At 40.4% G+C, this 14547-nt stretch overlaps 1 protein-coding gene across 1 annotated transcript in view; it reads right to left on the reverse strand.

The window, feature by feature from the left end:
• Positions 1 to 14547, reverse strand: part of LOC143354753 (neural cell adhesion molecule 1) — a 198894-nt gene that overhangs the window by 35567 nt on the left and 148780 nt on the right. Inside the window, exons 5-7 of the mRNA XM_076789046.1 lie at positions 11871 to 12022; positions 4113 to 4388; positions 3609 to 3768 (exon numbers count right to left, since the gene is read on the reverse strand). Coding sequence (XP_076645161.1) covers positions 3609 to 3768; positions 4113 to 4388; positions 11871 to 12022 — 588 coding nt within the window. The remainder of the gene's footprint in view (positions 1 to 3608; positions 3769 to 4112; positions 4389 to 11870; positions 12023 to 14547) is intronic.

Genomic DNA, 14547 nt, shown 5'->3' on the forward strand with positions numbered 1-14547 from the left:
CGTCAATTTGTTAACACTAGGTTTACGGAGCATTAAAAGTGAGTATTTTACATTACTTTGTAAAAATAAGTAGAATGTGTCTATCCAAGTTTTCAGCCATTTTTAAAATAATATATACCTAAGGAAATAAGTCTGTTGAGTAATTCCAGGTAGATGGATCGTCACAATCTTAATAATCGTAAATTAAAAATATTAGAACCCGTCATTTTGACGGGTCCCGTATACCTAGTGTTAAACCTACTTCTCTTCACAATAGACAGACAAATTATCAAAATATTTTATACTCTACATTCCACGAGAAAACTATAAAGAAGCTTTAACACCTTTTCTATGTTATTTTTAAATATGAGCTCCGAATTTTATGAAGAAATCAATAACATCATAATCTGCGTAAAAATTGCACCCTACTAATAATTCATCTATGTTGCGATTCATTAGAACAAATGATGTTCAAATTTATAGTGTCGCCTTTCAAGTATGTACAAACGTGTAAATCATAGGATTAAAAGAGAACCTAGTTGTGTATGAATAGAAATAGTATAAAAGTTGTTCGCAGCGTTGTATAGTCCGTGCGTAATGTACCCGAAATTTAGATTGTTGTTGTTACGTTTCGTAATGCTTCGAATATTTGCATGTACCACAAATGCATACGATTTACAATCCAAATTACTTTGTCCATGTATTATTCATAGCGCACAGTTTATTCGTTAAAAATGCAAGTAAAACATATTATATTATTCAATTCGATCAGCTGTTACAGCATAAACTACTGAAATAACTTTTCATACATTAACGAAACAAAATGTTCCTCGTCCGCGAACAGCCAAGTCGAATTAGCTATTAAAATAATTTGATATGCACATATCATTAAAATTTAAGTTGTAATAAATAGATTGCGAATGTCTAAGCAGATTCCGTGGATTAATCTTATTACAACTTAAAACTTGTTTTATTTTAGTGTGAGATCCATCACGTGATTTCATCCTTTCAATGGACCGAAAATCCAATTACTAATTATTGAAGTTTGGGAGCCAAATTTGAAGTTACTAATGAAATCGATTGAGGTTATTAAAATTTGGCTGTCGAATAACTGTGTTGTCGTTCAGGTGGCGGATAAGGCGAATGCAATCTTTGGAATTCTCGACCGCCTCGGCGAGGATTGGTGTCAGTATAGCGCGAAGGATGCGGAGGTTAAAACATTAGGATGGTTTCGCGGTTCCCTTTAGTTTAGCGCATCTCCGGCATCCCCTCTCCCAGCTTAGCACATTGCCAGGCTGCGTTCACCTACACATGAATATTCAGCTACGCTTTACATACATTGAATATGCATCGGAGTCCTTCCTTCCCTCTTAGGTCATTTACAAGATGCAGATACGCCGGGCTACCACCAGGAGTACTAACCATTCTAATAGAATAACTCGTGCTGTATGTTTTACAGAAAACTATCCATCCTATCCTCGTCCTTGGGGCTGCCCCTTCCAGCCCGTCCCTGCTGATTCCACGGGCAAAGCGGCGAAGCACCCTTCATGCCCAATTCCCGGTACGCGCACTCGGCTGCTACTTGCCATCGATTAAGTAATTATCGAGGTCTCGAGGTGAGAGCTGGCAAATTAGAGAATTGGCCCCGGGAATATCAACCCCGGACTGCGATTCTATTCGTGGGCTCTTCCGTTGTTCTTGTGATTAACGAATGCCGGAATAACCAGTCAACGCGACCGAACTTTCACCTCGCCGATGTCCCAAGAAAACGGTCCACGCTCATTCCGGACGATTTACGAAGGAGGAGAAGAAACTGTATCTCTTCGAAGCTTTGGCCAACATTTAGGAAGACGATCTTGTCAGGGAACTGAAGTGACAATCACCTATGGTAATGCAACAGTGGTGAACTGGCTCAAGAAAATATTTGACAGTATCTGTTCTTTATCGGTCATTTATATTTCAAACGGATGCAAGACTTTGATCCTAATCTTGATTGCTGTAAAAATTTTGAAAGCTGTAACAATTATTTTCAGTTTTCTTTTACATATAATGTACTCTATAAATGTAGAATTAGGAATTATAAGTACAGATTTTGAACCAAATTGTTTGTTCACATTTTTATTGTACAATTTATTGAAAACATTTAACCACAATAATCGACAGTCAATGTACAAAATATAGATCCGCAACGTATAAAAACAAATTTAATTCACTATACTACAAAATTCTAATTCTCATATTCGAATAACCTTCTTTAGAAAGTACTAATAATAATTAATCGATGACCAAGCAGCAGCCTCGGATAGTTATAGTTATTATTCTTATTCGAAAATATGTTAATCAGTGTTGAATGAGGAATATTTGCTCAGATCAAGTCGTTCACATTCGTAAAACACACGGAGAAATCGTATTGAAGTTAGTTAGTCTTTAAATTGTTATAACATTGAAACTATTAACATTATGGTAACGGAACTTCGATTGTCGGAGAGCCTGAAGCCTGTGCTTTAAAATCACTTTTGTTGCATCGCGATACGGTAATTGGTTCGCGAGATATCGTCGGGAAAAGACGTAGGCAATTTTTTGACATTTAACTATCTCCGTCTCGCTCGTACAGTATGTTGCTCTCGCTCTCGCCAGACGTTACTGACCTACCTCTACGCGGCGCCAGTCGAGGCAGGTCAGTTTTTACTATTGCTATTAGTGCGTACGCACTTCCAGGAAATTATTTATGAATGGGCTCCCCCCACCCCATTCAACTTACGCGCGAACTTCAAACGCTCATATCTCGGGTACGGATTGCGCTATCGACGTGGGACAAAGCGCATCGGAGAGAACGTTGACTCTACTATCTTCTGCACTTACCAACACGCACCATTTCTTTCACCTTACAGGTGTGGTCTGGCTAGGACAGTATTGACACACAGCGAATTCTCGTTACGAGTCAGTCCAGCCGTTCTTTTTACTGACTCTGATACGAAATCGCAGGTTCTCGCCGACCGTCGCATTTGAAATACACAGGCAAGCTGAAACCTAAGAGTCATATCCGTCTACGAGTCATAAAAGCCTATGACTACTAAACGATAGCGACTATAAGACTGAGAAAATGTCTTTCTCCGATACAATGTTGCACGTAGCTCGAGAGACGGCTCTCGTGCTTCGGCCCCTCACCGCGGTGGTGTGGGTGGTTCCACTGACTCCAAATTGTAAGGTTGGCACTGACTCGTAATGAGAATTCACTGTAATACAAAATTGATTTCTGACACCATACACTACATCGCTTACAATACTCGTCCTAATTTCTTGCAAACATAATTTCAAATGTAACTTGATCTTTTGTCTCTGCAGCATTTCCTCACAAAACTATATTTTGCATCTTGGGATTGAATTTAGATGAGAGAAAATTGAATTATGAAATTATGAATTCTCCTATCTTGTATAACAAGTATTATTATTTTCAGGAGGAAAATTTTCTTTTAAACGCGAGGAATCTATGTACAGTGGCAATAATTTTGCATGTATTTAAAAAAAAATTGACAGAAGAATAACAGGTAACCGGTACAATTATCAAAAGTTACATTCAGAAGTAACGCCACGTAAATTCACTGTATTGATAAATACGCCATACTCACACATTATTCGAAGAGCCACGGGATTACTGTCCGTCTTCCCCTCGCTGTTCGCGGCAAGACAAGTATAATCACCGGCGGAGTACCGGGTTATGCCCTGGAGAACCAAAGAGTAATCGCTGAGCACTATACCCGCGGTCGCATTATTCTTCAACTCTTTCCCCTGAAACAAACAGTGGCATTTTACGATGCGAGTCAGGTTTTTCATCGACAGGTGGTAGCGGCTGCTTGACCTAAGCACAAACAAATCGAACAAAGAAATCACCCTAAGCGTCCTTCCGAATCACTTTGAGTCAATTCTATGCAGACGTTTCATGCAAACTGGTTTGTTCGAGATTTAATGCGAGCTGTATTTCGTTTGAAAATCTTTGCGAACATCGCGCTTATCTATATAGAAAGCTGAAGGAGACAGCGAATGATAGTATCTTCGCAGCCACGTCTGCAAACTTGTTAAAAGCATTTTAGGGACAAGTATTTAATGCGAGGAAAATTATGTAGAAAACTCACATCCTTGAACCAGGCGAGTTTGTACGCCTTTGGGTTGGCTCTGACCGAACAATCGAAGTATACGTCGTCGCCCTCTTTGATATCATCTGGATTCAAGGTCTGGCCCATCTTGAGAGTCACCACTGGCTGATACTGCACGTCCAGTCTCCACTTGTCCTCCAAAGCACTATTCGCGATGACAGGGTTCTCGGCTCGACACGTCAGATACTTGCCATCGTCGAGAATACTTGGCACGAAGCTCAGGATGCTCAGAGTCTGATTGTTCTCCAACACGTCCTGCCAATAACACACGATCTCAACATTAATTTATTGTTCGATAAATATTTCACAAGAATCGCTTAGCTTATTTTCCATAAAAGTGAGCAATAGCAAAGCCTGATCAAAATGCCCTAGACTAGTATAGCATGATTAGAAACTGGTAGAAAATATAGCATCGTATGGCCTATTGATAAGAAATTATTTATCGACATACGCTTCGCCAACGTATAACGCGATTTTTATGGTTCAGTCAAACGGGCACGTAACGCATAACGAACCGCATCGGTTGTGCATTACAGCGGGAATTCATATGGGCGTTAGCAATCGCGAATATACACTACGGTGACCATCCGTAGCGAAAGGTTTAATGACTAGTTACGCACTAAATGGAGTTTACCGCCGGAGAATTCAAATGATCCCAGATTGAATGGAAATACCTTTCTACGGGAAAGCTCCGAATAATTATTCAGTCGTGATTAAATTTTTGTAGTTCGCAGCAGTGTGCCATGCCTTGCACTGAAGTGTAAAATGCAGTTAATCCGTGCTGCCATGTAAGTAGATTAACATACCACTTTCATTAAAGATCAGCCAAGAAACAATTTCATAGACAGACTTTTACATTCCAGTTAATTTAATGTACCACGAAATTATAATAACGTTTAAAAACGTACCTTTTAAACCAGTCTTGAAATATTCGAAATAATGGCGGTATTCAATGATAAGGAACATAATTCGGAACCCGAAGGGTTAAGAATTTTATTACGCGTAAAATAAAACTAAATCCTTATCGTGCATCGCGATAAATGCATGATATCATGTCGAGGCGCCACTAAAGATTCGACTCTGACTAAAAGTGACGTTAACGTTCGATACTTTTCGCGTACAGTTAGGAAAAAGTGTTCAAATATATAGAAAAGTAACCGGGCGAGAACAAACTTTTAATTCAATTATAAGCGAGATACATAAGATTGCAGTTCTTCGAAGTGCAAGAACAAATACCGCCGTTCGCTGTTGAATTTAACCACGAAACATATTTACTGTCACGCAACCCATATTTCGCAAGATAATAGATTACAATTATAAACACGTAAAGTCCAGAACTTGTGTATGGCAGCTCGAGTCGTAATGTGTCGACGGAATTAATAAAATCCTGTTTTTAGAACTGCTAATGAATTTCAATAGTTCTGCGAATATATAGGCACAATTTTTTAATATCAGTATTACGAACGCTGACGTTTAAACAGGTGAGAACATCAACGATTCCCGTATCCAACGCCGGATAGGATGACTCGAGAGCGGAGACGCGGGTGGCATGCGTCGACAAATTAGGCGCACAATGCAAACGGGGTGAACGATCTATAATGAGACTGTCGTAGGAGGACTACGAGGGGTGCGACACGCACGCACGTGTTCCAAGATCCAGATAGAGGTCGCAGTAACGCGAAACAAAACGCTGAGTGCACTCACTGAATTTTTGCTGAACTCTCTCTAATTAACTAAATTGTTTAAACTTCGCTGAACAGGTAGAATATCCATCAATCTATTAACCGTGTGCTAATAAGATTCATTCGATGATTTTTTCACAAGGAACGACAAATAATCAGTATAAATTAGACTCCGGATCTTTAAGCGTTTATGACTTCTGAAAATTTGCAAAAAATGCATAAAATTCCACAGAGTTTGGTACGATTTTTGTTTATTTCAGATCTACAAAGGTCATTGCCACTGAAAATTAGATGTTATTTGTTTCCGCTTTCCTAAAATTTACCTAAAAACATTGAAAATTGCATGAACATCAGCAGTAAAGCAATTATAATTTCCAATCCGAAAGTGCTAACATTAAATATACTTTCGAGAGATGTCATCTTCCATCGCTAAATTGCAAATTTTTATACGCTAATAATCTCAAATTATTTTGAAAAATGTCCATACACAAGGTACATACAACAGAATTTCATGCAATTTTTAATTACATCTTATCTTACGACCGATTCAACACAGAGAATAGAAATTCTTTTTATTTTCACTGGTTTCAAATTTCTCAACGAAAATGTGTTTGTTGATACTCAAAACAGAAATGCATAATTTTATCGATGAATCGACACGTGAACAATTTTCCCAACGTATTAAAGAACATGTTGCGATAATATGCACACGTCGCTGCACAGTTCCGCAAATTTTCGTTAAAATCCGAATATTCACTCGACGTAACTCAACGCAAACATGCTGCCGGGCACAATGCCGCGAAACATCCCCCCCCCCCCCTCGAAGAACGCAGAAAAATGGAGGTTCCATGGCGGAACGTCGAGGCTCGCCGAGCGGGCACGGCGCATTCATCAAGCGCGCTCGGTCTCTTACGATTTCAATAATCGAAATTCGAATTGTTCCGAGATTAACGTCTCGAAAATTCATTCAAACGTGTTTGGCGCGAGAAATAGCGGCGGCGTAGGAGAAGCAGGAGGAGGAATAGAAGGAGGAAGAGGAGAGGGAGAGAATTGATTTTACCTCCCGGTTGCGAACGAAACTACCTCAACAATTTGTCATGCGTTTAATATGAAAATCAATTCGGCGGTCGTACGCATTGCTACAGAAGAGAGATGAGAAAATAAAGGGACCGAACGAGATTAACGATTTTTCGAGATTTATGATGCAGCGGCGCGGAATTGAGGAAAATGGAGGGTGACAGGGGGAAAAGGGGGGTGTGTAGGTAGAGCGTCGAGCTCGCTCGGTGACTATCTCTCCCCCCACCCCTTGGCCACCCTCTCGCGGGCTTTCTGTTTCTCTTTATCTCGATCTCTAACCTTCCGTTTCCGCGATGTCATTTTAATGATAGCGCCACCAGGCATACATATCGAGGGAGGGGCGAAAGAGAGAGAGAGAGAGAGAGAGAGAAAAACCACGCATCCACGTCAGTATCGCGAATACGATGAATGGAACTAACGGTTCGTCGGGATGAATGTCGCATCATGAATCCCTCCTCGACTTTCCCTCCGCGCCGCTCCGCTCCGCCGTCTTTTTCCCTCTTCGTCCCGCGGCTCTTTGATTTTCGATGTTCTTCCTCTGTCGTTCACTTTTCGTCTCTCTTCCCGTGGCCCGCCTCTTTCTCCCTCATTTCAAACCAAACCCTCCCCGCACCCCCCCTCTACCCTCCCGACCCCGCGTGTGCGCCGTCCCACCATCCCCATCGGCCAAGCTTCACTGCATACCGCTTTCGGTTCGCTTCGTTGGGACGCGATCGAATTTCCCGATAAAGCTCTTCGGACAGTCCAACAGTACCGTCAATATATCCTGCCGGGAGATTGTATACGGACTACCGTCACGATTACGCCGGTGGATGTGTGCACGCAGGCCGAAAGTTATCCACGCAGAAATTGCAGGGCCTCCCGTCCAAAGAGGAACGCAAAATAAATCGAATCGACTCTCTTCGCGACGCCTGCCTCCACTATTTACAACACCTTCGCGGAGCCTGCACTCCGCCGGATTATTCATTCCTTCTTTTCATCGAGGACCGCATCGATAAGCTGCGCGAGCCGTACGAACGATTACGCTCGCGAGACTTGTGTTTTCAGGATGCTCGGACGTCGTTAGGTTGCCGGAAAAATTATCGCTACCCTCACACGGCTTCGACGTCCTTTGTTGTGATCTCCTTGATTTAATTAAGAAGAAAGAAGCTTTGTGTATGCGCAGAAGTTGGTCACGGCAAGTTTCCTTTATATTGAGTAGCGGCGAAGTAAGTTTGTGAGCCTTCGTTAAATAAATTCTATTTAAGTTACATGTGCCTCTAGGTTAACACTAGGTTAACACTAGGTTAACAGTAGGTTTACGGAGCACTAAAAATTTGTAGCCTTTTTTTCCTAATATGTACCCACAGAAATCAACTTGTCAAATAATTGAGATGCATCTTTCAAATCTCAATATTCGTAAATTAAAAATATTCGAATCCGTCATTTTGGCGGGTCCCCCGTAAATCTAGTGTTATATGTTAGGTCCTTGCTTTAGGAATGGAATATTGAATCATGTTCTTTTACGCGTGTACTTCTTTTTTAAAAGAAGCGAGTTAAAAATATGAAGTTACACGCCTCAGATGAAATTTATTATACCATACATTTTACTATCGTGTACCTCACTTAGGTAACGGTGAGAAATGTTAAACCTCATTTATCACTAACTCTCAGAAGAACTCCATTTGTGATTGAATAAAAATGAACTCGAAGCCCGTACTCGCAATTCATAGTGACGCCCGTTCATAGTGTGGTGAAATGTTACGGTGTTCTGCGAATAATTATGTGTTCAAAATGTCTGGAATATAGCTTAGAACTCTCCCTTTAAGATCACATCGGTACTAAATTCAGCGAAAGGGCTGATTTCCGTATTTCCGCCGCGAAAAGTTCCTAATGGCCCGAAATAAACGATACGAAACTATTACCGGCGCGTTCGAAATCTGCTGGGACTCGAACAAGTAAATTTCCTTTTGCCCGAAAATTAATGGATACCCGATAATCGAGTTTCATTGTTTTCAGATTTTCCTTGCCAGCCGGCCGGCTCGGCGCGGCGCGGCGGTTCAAAAGCATATAGATAAGGAGAGCCGCGAGAGATATAGGAGGAGGATTTGTTTTTCAGGCTGCGCAGCGATTACGAGGACAAAGTAAACCAGCGCGGCGACTGAACGCTCGGGGAAACCCGTTCCCCCCCGATATAACAGCAGAAAAAGCCCCGATCGCCAGAAAGGAAAGTTAGGTCTTCCGCAATTTATCGGGTGCCGTGTAAGTGGTGACCGAGGGGATTCGTCAAAGAACGCTTCCTCCGTCAGCTGAAAAGAAAGTGTCAGCTCGATGGGAACGGGGTCGAGGGAAAACGTAGAATCAGCCCTGGCCTCGGGAACAATTAACTCGCTGCATCGCCCGATGTAATTAACCATCTAGTCGTCGTCGACTCCGGGAAGTTCGTACACCAATCATCTCCAGAATTTTCTTGAATTTTCTCAACGTATTGTGACTGTTTAATTGATTTTAAATTGTACGATTCACTGCCGAGGACGTCTCAAACAAATGATTCGAAGTCAGTGGTAATTTATGTCGTGGGACTGACCGGCTACTCTAAGGAACGAATCACAATTTTTTAAAAGAAGAGTTTTAAGCTCCTTCTCAATATAAGTCACTGAAAACCGTACCATTTCAATAGTATTTCATAATTTTATATCTAGCAATTTAGCAATTTAATCTTTTTTTTATCTAACAATCTGTTGTATACCCAGTAGCATGTCTATTACCATCCCAGGAATAAAACTATTTTGATTCCATTCGAAAATTCATCGTTATACTTTCATAAACGATACATTCAGTAATGAACATCTTTGTATATCAAACTGTGAACCGTACGCTGAGAGATAACAGTGACTAAATGTCACTCAAACTTTGACCACCACGAAGAGAAAACTGACACAAACTACTATGACCACAATAACGCCAAAAACTGAAGGTAATACGGTCTGTGAAAAATGAATTGTAAAGCCAAAAAATAATATTCCTTCGCTTGAATATACATCGAATATAGCACGTCTATTTGTTACACTGTTCATTGTCTGTAACAACGAGCAAACATATGCTCGCCCGATAAACGAGCAACACTGTTAAAAAAACAAAGCTCCGAGTAAACAATAGCCGCCATTAAATGAACGAAAACAATAAAAAATGCACACAGTCCATTGTATCGGATCGTTGATAAAAAGATCACTAAAGCGGGACTGAAAAAATGATTTATTAATTGTTACGTGTGATAGGAACGACAGCGGAGCATGATAGGGCGAGCACGCAGTCGTTAATGCGCTAATTAATTATTTAACAGTGCGTCGACTGCAGCGCGAACGAGACACGTTTCAACGTTCGCCTCCATGACTCTCGCTGGGTATACATTTTTCGATTTATTTTTTCACGAGTAACCGCTCGATGACCTGGTGTACCGTCATTTACGGTACACCCCGTATATTCTTTTAGCCTTGGTCAATATTTAGCGAGCCCGTACCCACAGAATCGTGACACGCTTCGTTAAAAGCGTTCGGCCGTTATAGTACTCCGCGGCACAGTATATTCGTTCGAACGACGTCTTATTGTTATGATCAGACTGCTGATGCTTATGCAAATCCCTCTTTTTCATGGGCTGATACGTATGCGAACGTGGCGAAGTAGAATTTTATATTTGCTAGATCGAAACCGTACGCTTTAATTGCTTATTAAAATCTTCTGGTAGCTGTGCATAAAGATCCGCAGTTCAGTTATGGCACTTAAGGCAACCCGCTCTTTAAATAAGGCTTGGTCGTATAGCAAACGACTGAAAACAAGAATCCCTGCTTGAACATCCGAGACAGCTACGACAATATTTTCTACGCAATTTTATTACACCTGCATGAAAGAGAAGTTTTCTTAGAAGTTTTCTCCTGCGAGTTCTAGGCCCATGCCGGAGTCATTTCTGACCCACGCCGATATTTCACTACAGTTTTCTTTCGATATAAGGCGACGGACCGGTTTTCGTCGTATTTCGGCGGAAGAAACATTATCCCGCCGCGACGGGTCACGAATGACTCCGGCATAGAATACGGTGTGCTTAACATATGATGACTCTTTTAACTTCTGCTTAACCCTTGCACTCGAGTGGTGACTCTGAAGCACCACCAGAAATTATTGTGGCATTATTTCAAAGAAATTACAAAATATTTGTTACATTACAAAATTTCTATTCAATAGATTACTAAACATTTCAATATTATATGTGGTAATCGGATCAGTTTCGTATGAATAAAATGAAAATATTCCAAGACGGAAGAAAAATTTAGTTTTAGAATGAAAATAGCGTCGAGTGCAAAGGGTTAATTTTGTTTCGACTTGTGACTGCTTGAGAGGAGCAATCTACTTGTTGTACAGGGTGTACAAAAAGTAATGGTCATCCGTCCTAGGAGTGAATCTACACCCCTCGATCGGTGGACATTTGTCAAAGGAACTTGCCGCAAAATTGTTTATAACAAAGAAAATTGTGGCTAAAGTTTTTTGACATCAACACCTGTACATCGAGAAAAGAAAAAGTTTGAAAGGAACCATATGTCGCAAACAAATAGTTATCGCGTTATAAGCCGTTACAGTTTTTGCAAAATTTGATTGTGTGGAGTTATACGTATAGACAAAAGCGTACCACTACAGTCCACCTGACCGTGTCGATGAGACGGAACATAATCGCTAGGGCCGTACCAAGTCATTGTCTCCCTGCCCATTAGGATCATATGTTTGAAGTTGCAATATATGAAAGAAAATTCGATATCCAACGTAATACGTGCGAATACTAATCCTAGGGGTGGATTCCAGGGGTGTAGATTCACCCCTAGGACGGATGACTATTACTTTTTATACACCCTGTAGAAGCGAAGTTGAACGTCGAGGCATTCCTGTTTCGACCGCGTCATAACAACGTTTAGAAAATGAAACGACTTTTAGCCATATTGATGGGACTTACGTTCTGCACCATTCTCTTAATCTGTTTGTTCGCCTTCCACCATGTAATTACCGCTTCCGGCCTGGCACCATTTGTCCTGCACTCCACGTCGTATTTCTTGTCAGCGGAAACTCGAGGCTCCTTCGTCAAAATCTGTACGACCAGTGGCTTCACTGGAAAAAGGAAACGGATCGTGTTCCGTATAAGTTTGATAAGAAACAACGGCGAGAAAGGCAACGGGTCTTCCCGCCGACAGCTGCAACTTCCTCAATTATCTGTTCTTGTGTAACAACACCACCGTTCCCTCTCGGTTCCTCCTCCTCATAATCAACGCCCCGGTTAACGGCGAACGTTAAAACGCGAATGTTTACACAAAGCACACATAAGTAATACAGTAAATTATTATAGTCCCTAGACTTTAAAGATCTCTCTTTGATTTCTCAAAGCGTTTGGAAACTGAAAATTACGTTCCTCGTCGACGATTAATCTTTAAACGAATAGAAAATAAAAATGGGTTTGACACTTCTTTACGAGCTGGCTGCTTTCGCGAAAGATTCATTTAAAAATAGTATTTATCTCTTACTTTCTCTGACCAAGCAAAAATTATGAACAAAGTGTCATTTTTATAGATCAATTTAAGAAAGACCACATTAGTTACTCAAATGGTGCTACAGAATTATTTCGACCTGGCAGAATTTTTATGGTCCAGCATTCGAGTCGTGTGAACAATTGCGAGTGACATTATAATTACGAGAAGTCCTGACATCAGATTTTGTAAGACATTTAATTTGCCACGTCCTCTCGTTCAAGGGAGCTTGAGTACAGAGATTCCTCGTGGCCTGACGGAGAGTGTGCAGAAAGGACGAAGAGAGAGAGAGAGAGAGAGAGAGAGAGAGAGGGAGAGAGAGAGAGAGAGAGAGAGAGAGAGAGAGAGAGAGAGAGAGAGAGAGAGAGAGGGAAGTATCGTGCAAAGGCGTAGCATTTCGTCGGGGTCGGACAGTAAAATAATTTGGTGCGCGTGAGGAAGAATAAAGGTGCGAAGAGTAGGCGAGAGCGGCGTGTGTATTAAAATCTCGTAAGAATTCCCAACTTGTCGTAGATCGTTATAGAGCGCATTATATGCCCAACTTTCACCTACTTGCAAAAACAAATTTTCCCTCTGAACAACTTAACTTTAACTAACTTATGTGAGCACCGCCACTTCCGAACTTATCCTCTTTACTCCGCAGTTCGTGAAAACTGCAAATTATTCCGCTGGAGCTTCGCCCCGTTTTCGTCGTCTGGATAAAACGGCCGGACTCTCCCGGCTGTCTATGAGACGGGAATGTCTAATTTTGCGAAGAACGAACATTCGGAGAAAGCGTTTACTGAATTGCATAAGTCTCCTTACAATGTATAGTTATATCCTGCCCGCGTCTTCGAAATACTAGATTCTATTCGCAACAGGGACGACTGTGAGCTGATTTGTCGTTTGCGCTAACGAAGAACCCACCAACTGTGAAATTAAACAATTTACAGATTTTTCTGAACAATGTTTATATATTCAATGTTATATATTCGCGTGCTTCTATATATTACAATTATAAATGTTACTAACATCAGCATACTTTTTATTTTCTCTTCCCTCTAAACTGTGAGTATTAATTAAGTATTTTTAAGTCACAAAATATTAAGAACATACTAATTTGCTCGACTGGAATATTAAAGAAGTCATTTACCGTCGCTTACATTTTTGAAATTGTTATTGAAATTGTAGTTTCAGTAAAACTATCATACGAACGAAATTTCAATTTTTCTATGGCTATATTTTTTCTGTGATCAATTAGCCTAGTTATTTCTAAAAATAATAAAACAGAAAATCCTCGAGGTTGTCAGAGTGATTTCTGCGCGGAAGCTAATATTTATATTTAAATTGTTCCCTGAATGTGTTCGATCGAATTTTGCGATTACTGCGAAAGTAAATGTATGTTCTTTCTTGTCGAACATGAGTTTGTAAACTGCAATCACTTTAACTACTTCTAACAGAATTTTGCGTGGCGAACGATGGGGAATATTGAATTTCCTATTAATGTCATCGCTCGCACGTTACCTACGGAAATTCATAGGTTCGAACGTATACATCTGTCATGGTCAATACATATATCTGGTACCTGTCCATATCCATCGGCTATAAATCTTGGAACGTCTATTGATTGCAATTATTGCGTGCAATATTGGACTGCCTTAATCACGCAGAATAAGGTACGCTATCGTAATCTAAGATCAATAGAGCGTTACTTGCTATTAATTATTCATTTCGGCGAGTCACTGCAGCTTCAACCTTTTAAAACACCATTACACACAATTTTCGAGAAAAAATATCGTTTTCACACGTCTGGCAACCGATCAGGCAATCAAACACTTTTAAAGTGATTTAATACGTTGAAACAAATAAGTTCAGATATTTATTATTTATTAATAATGGGAGAGGACGATGATATTTCTTATGAATAATAAATTTTGACTTTTCAATATTTCTGTTTCATAATTGACCAAAGTGAAATGACTAATTTTATGAAAAATACCTTCTAGTATTTGTCGTTATCGTAATGTCACAATATTCAGAAAAATGTGGTTCAACTTCCGATTCTTCAATTTTTCTAATAAACACAAACACTAGTCAAATTCTACAAATTTTAATGAATGATTGAAACCATTT

The sequence above is a fragment of the Halictus rubicundus genome, chromosome 6 (genome assembly GCF_050948215.1).
Source record: "Halictus rubicundus isolate RS-2024b chromosome 6, iyHalRubi1_principal, whole genome shotgun sequence".
Taxonomy (NCBI): domain Eukaryota; kingdom Metazoa; phylum Arthropoda; class Insecta; order Hymenoptera; family Halictidae; genus Halictus; species Halictus rubicundus.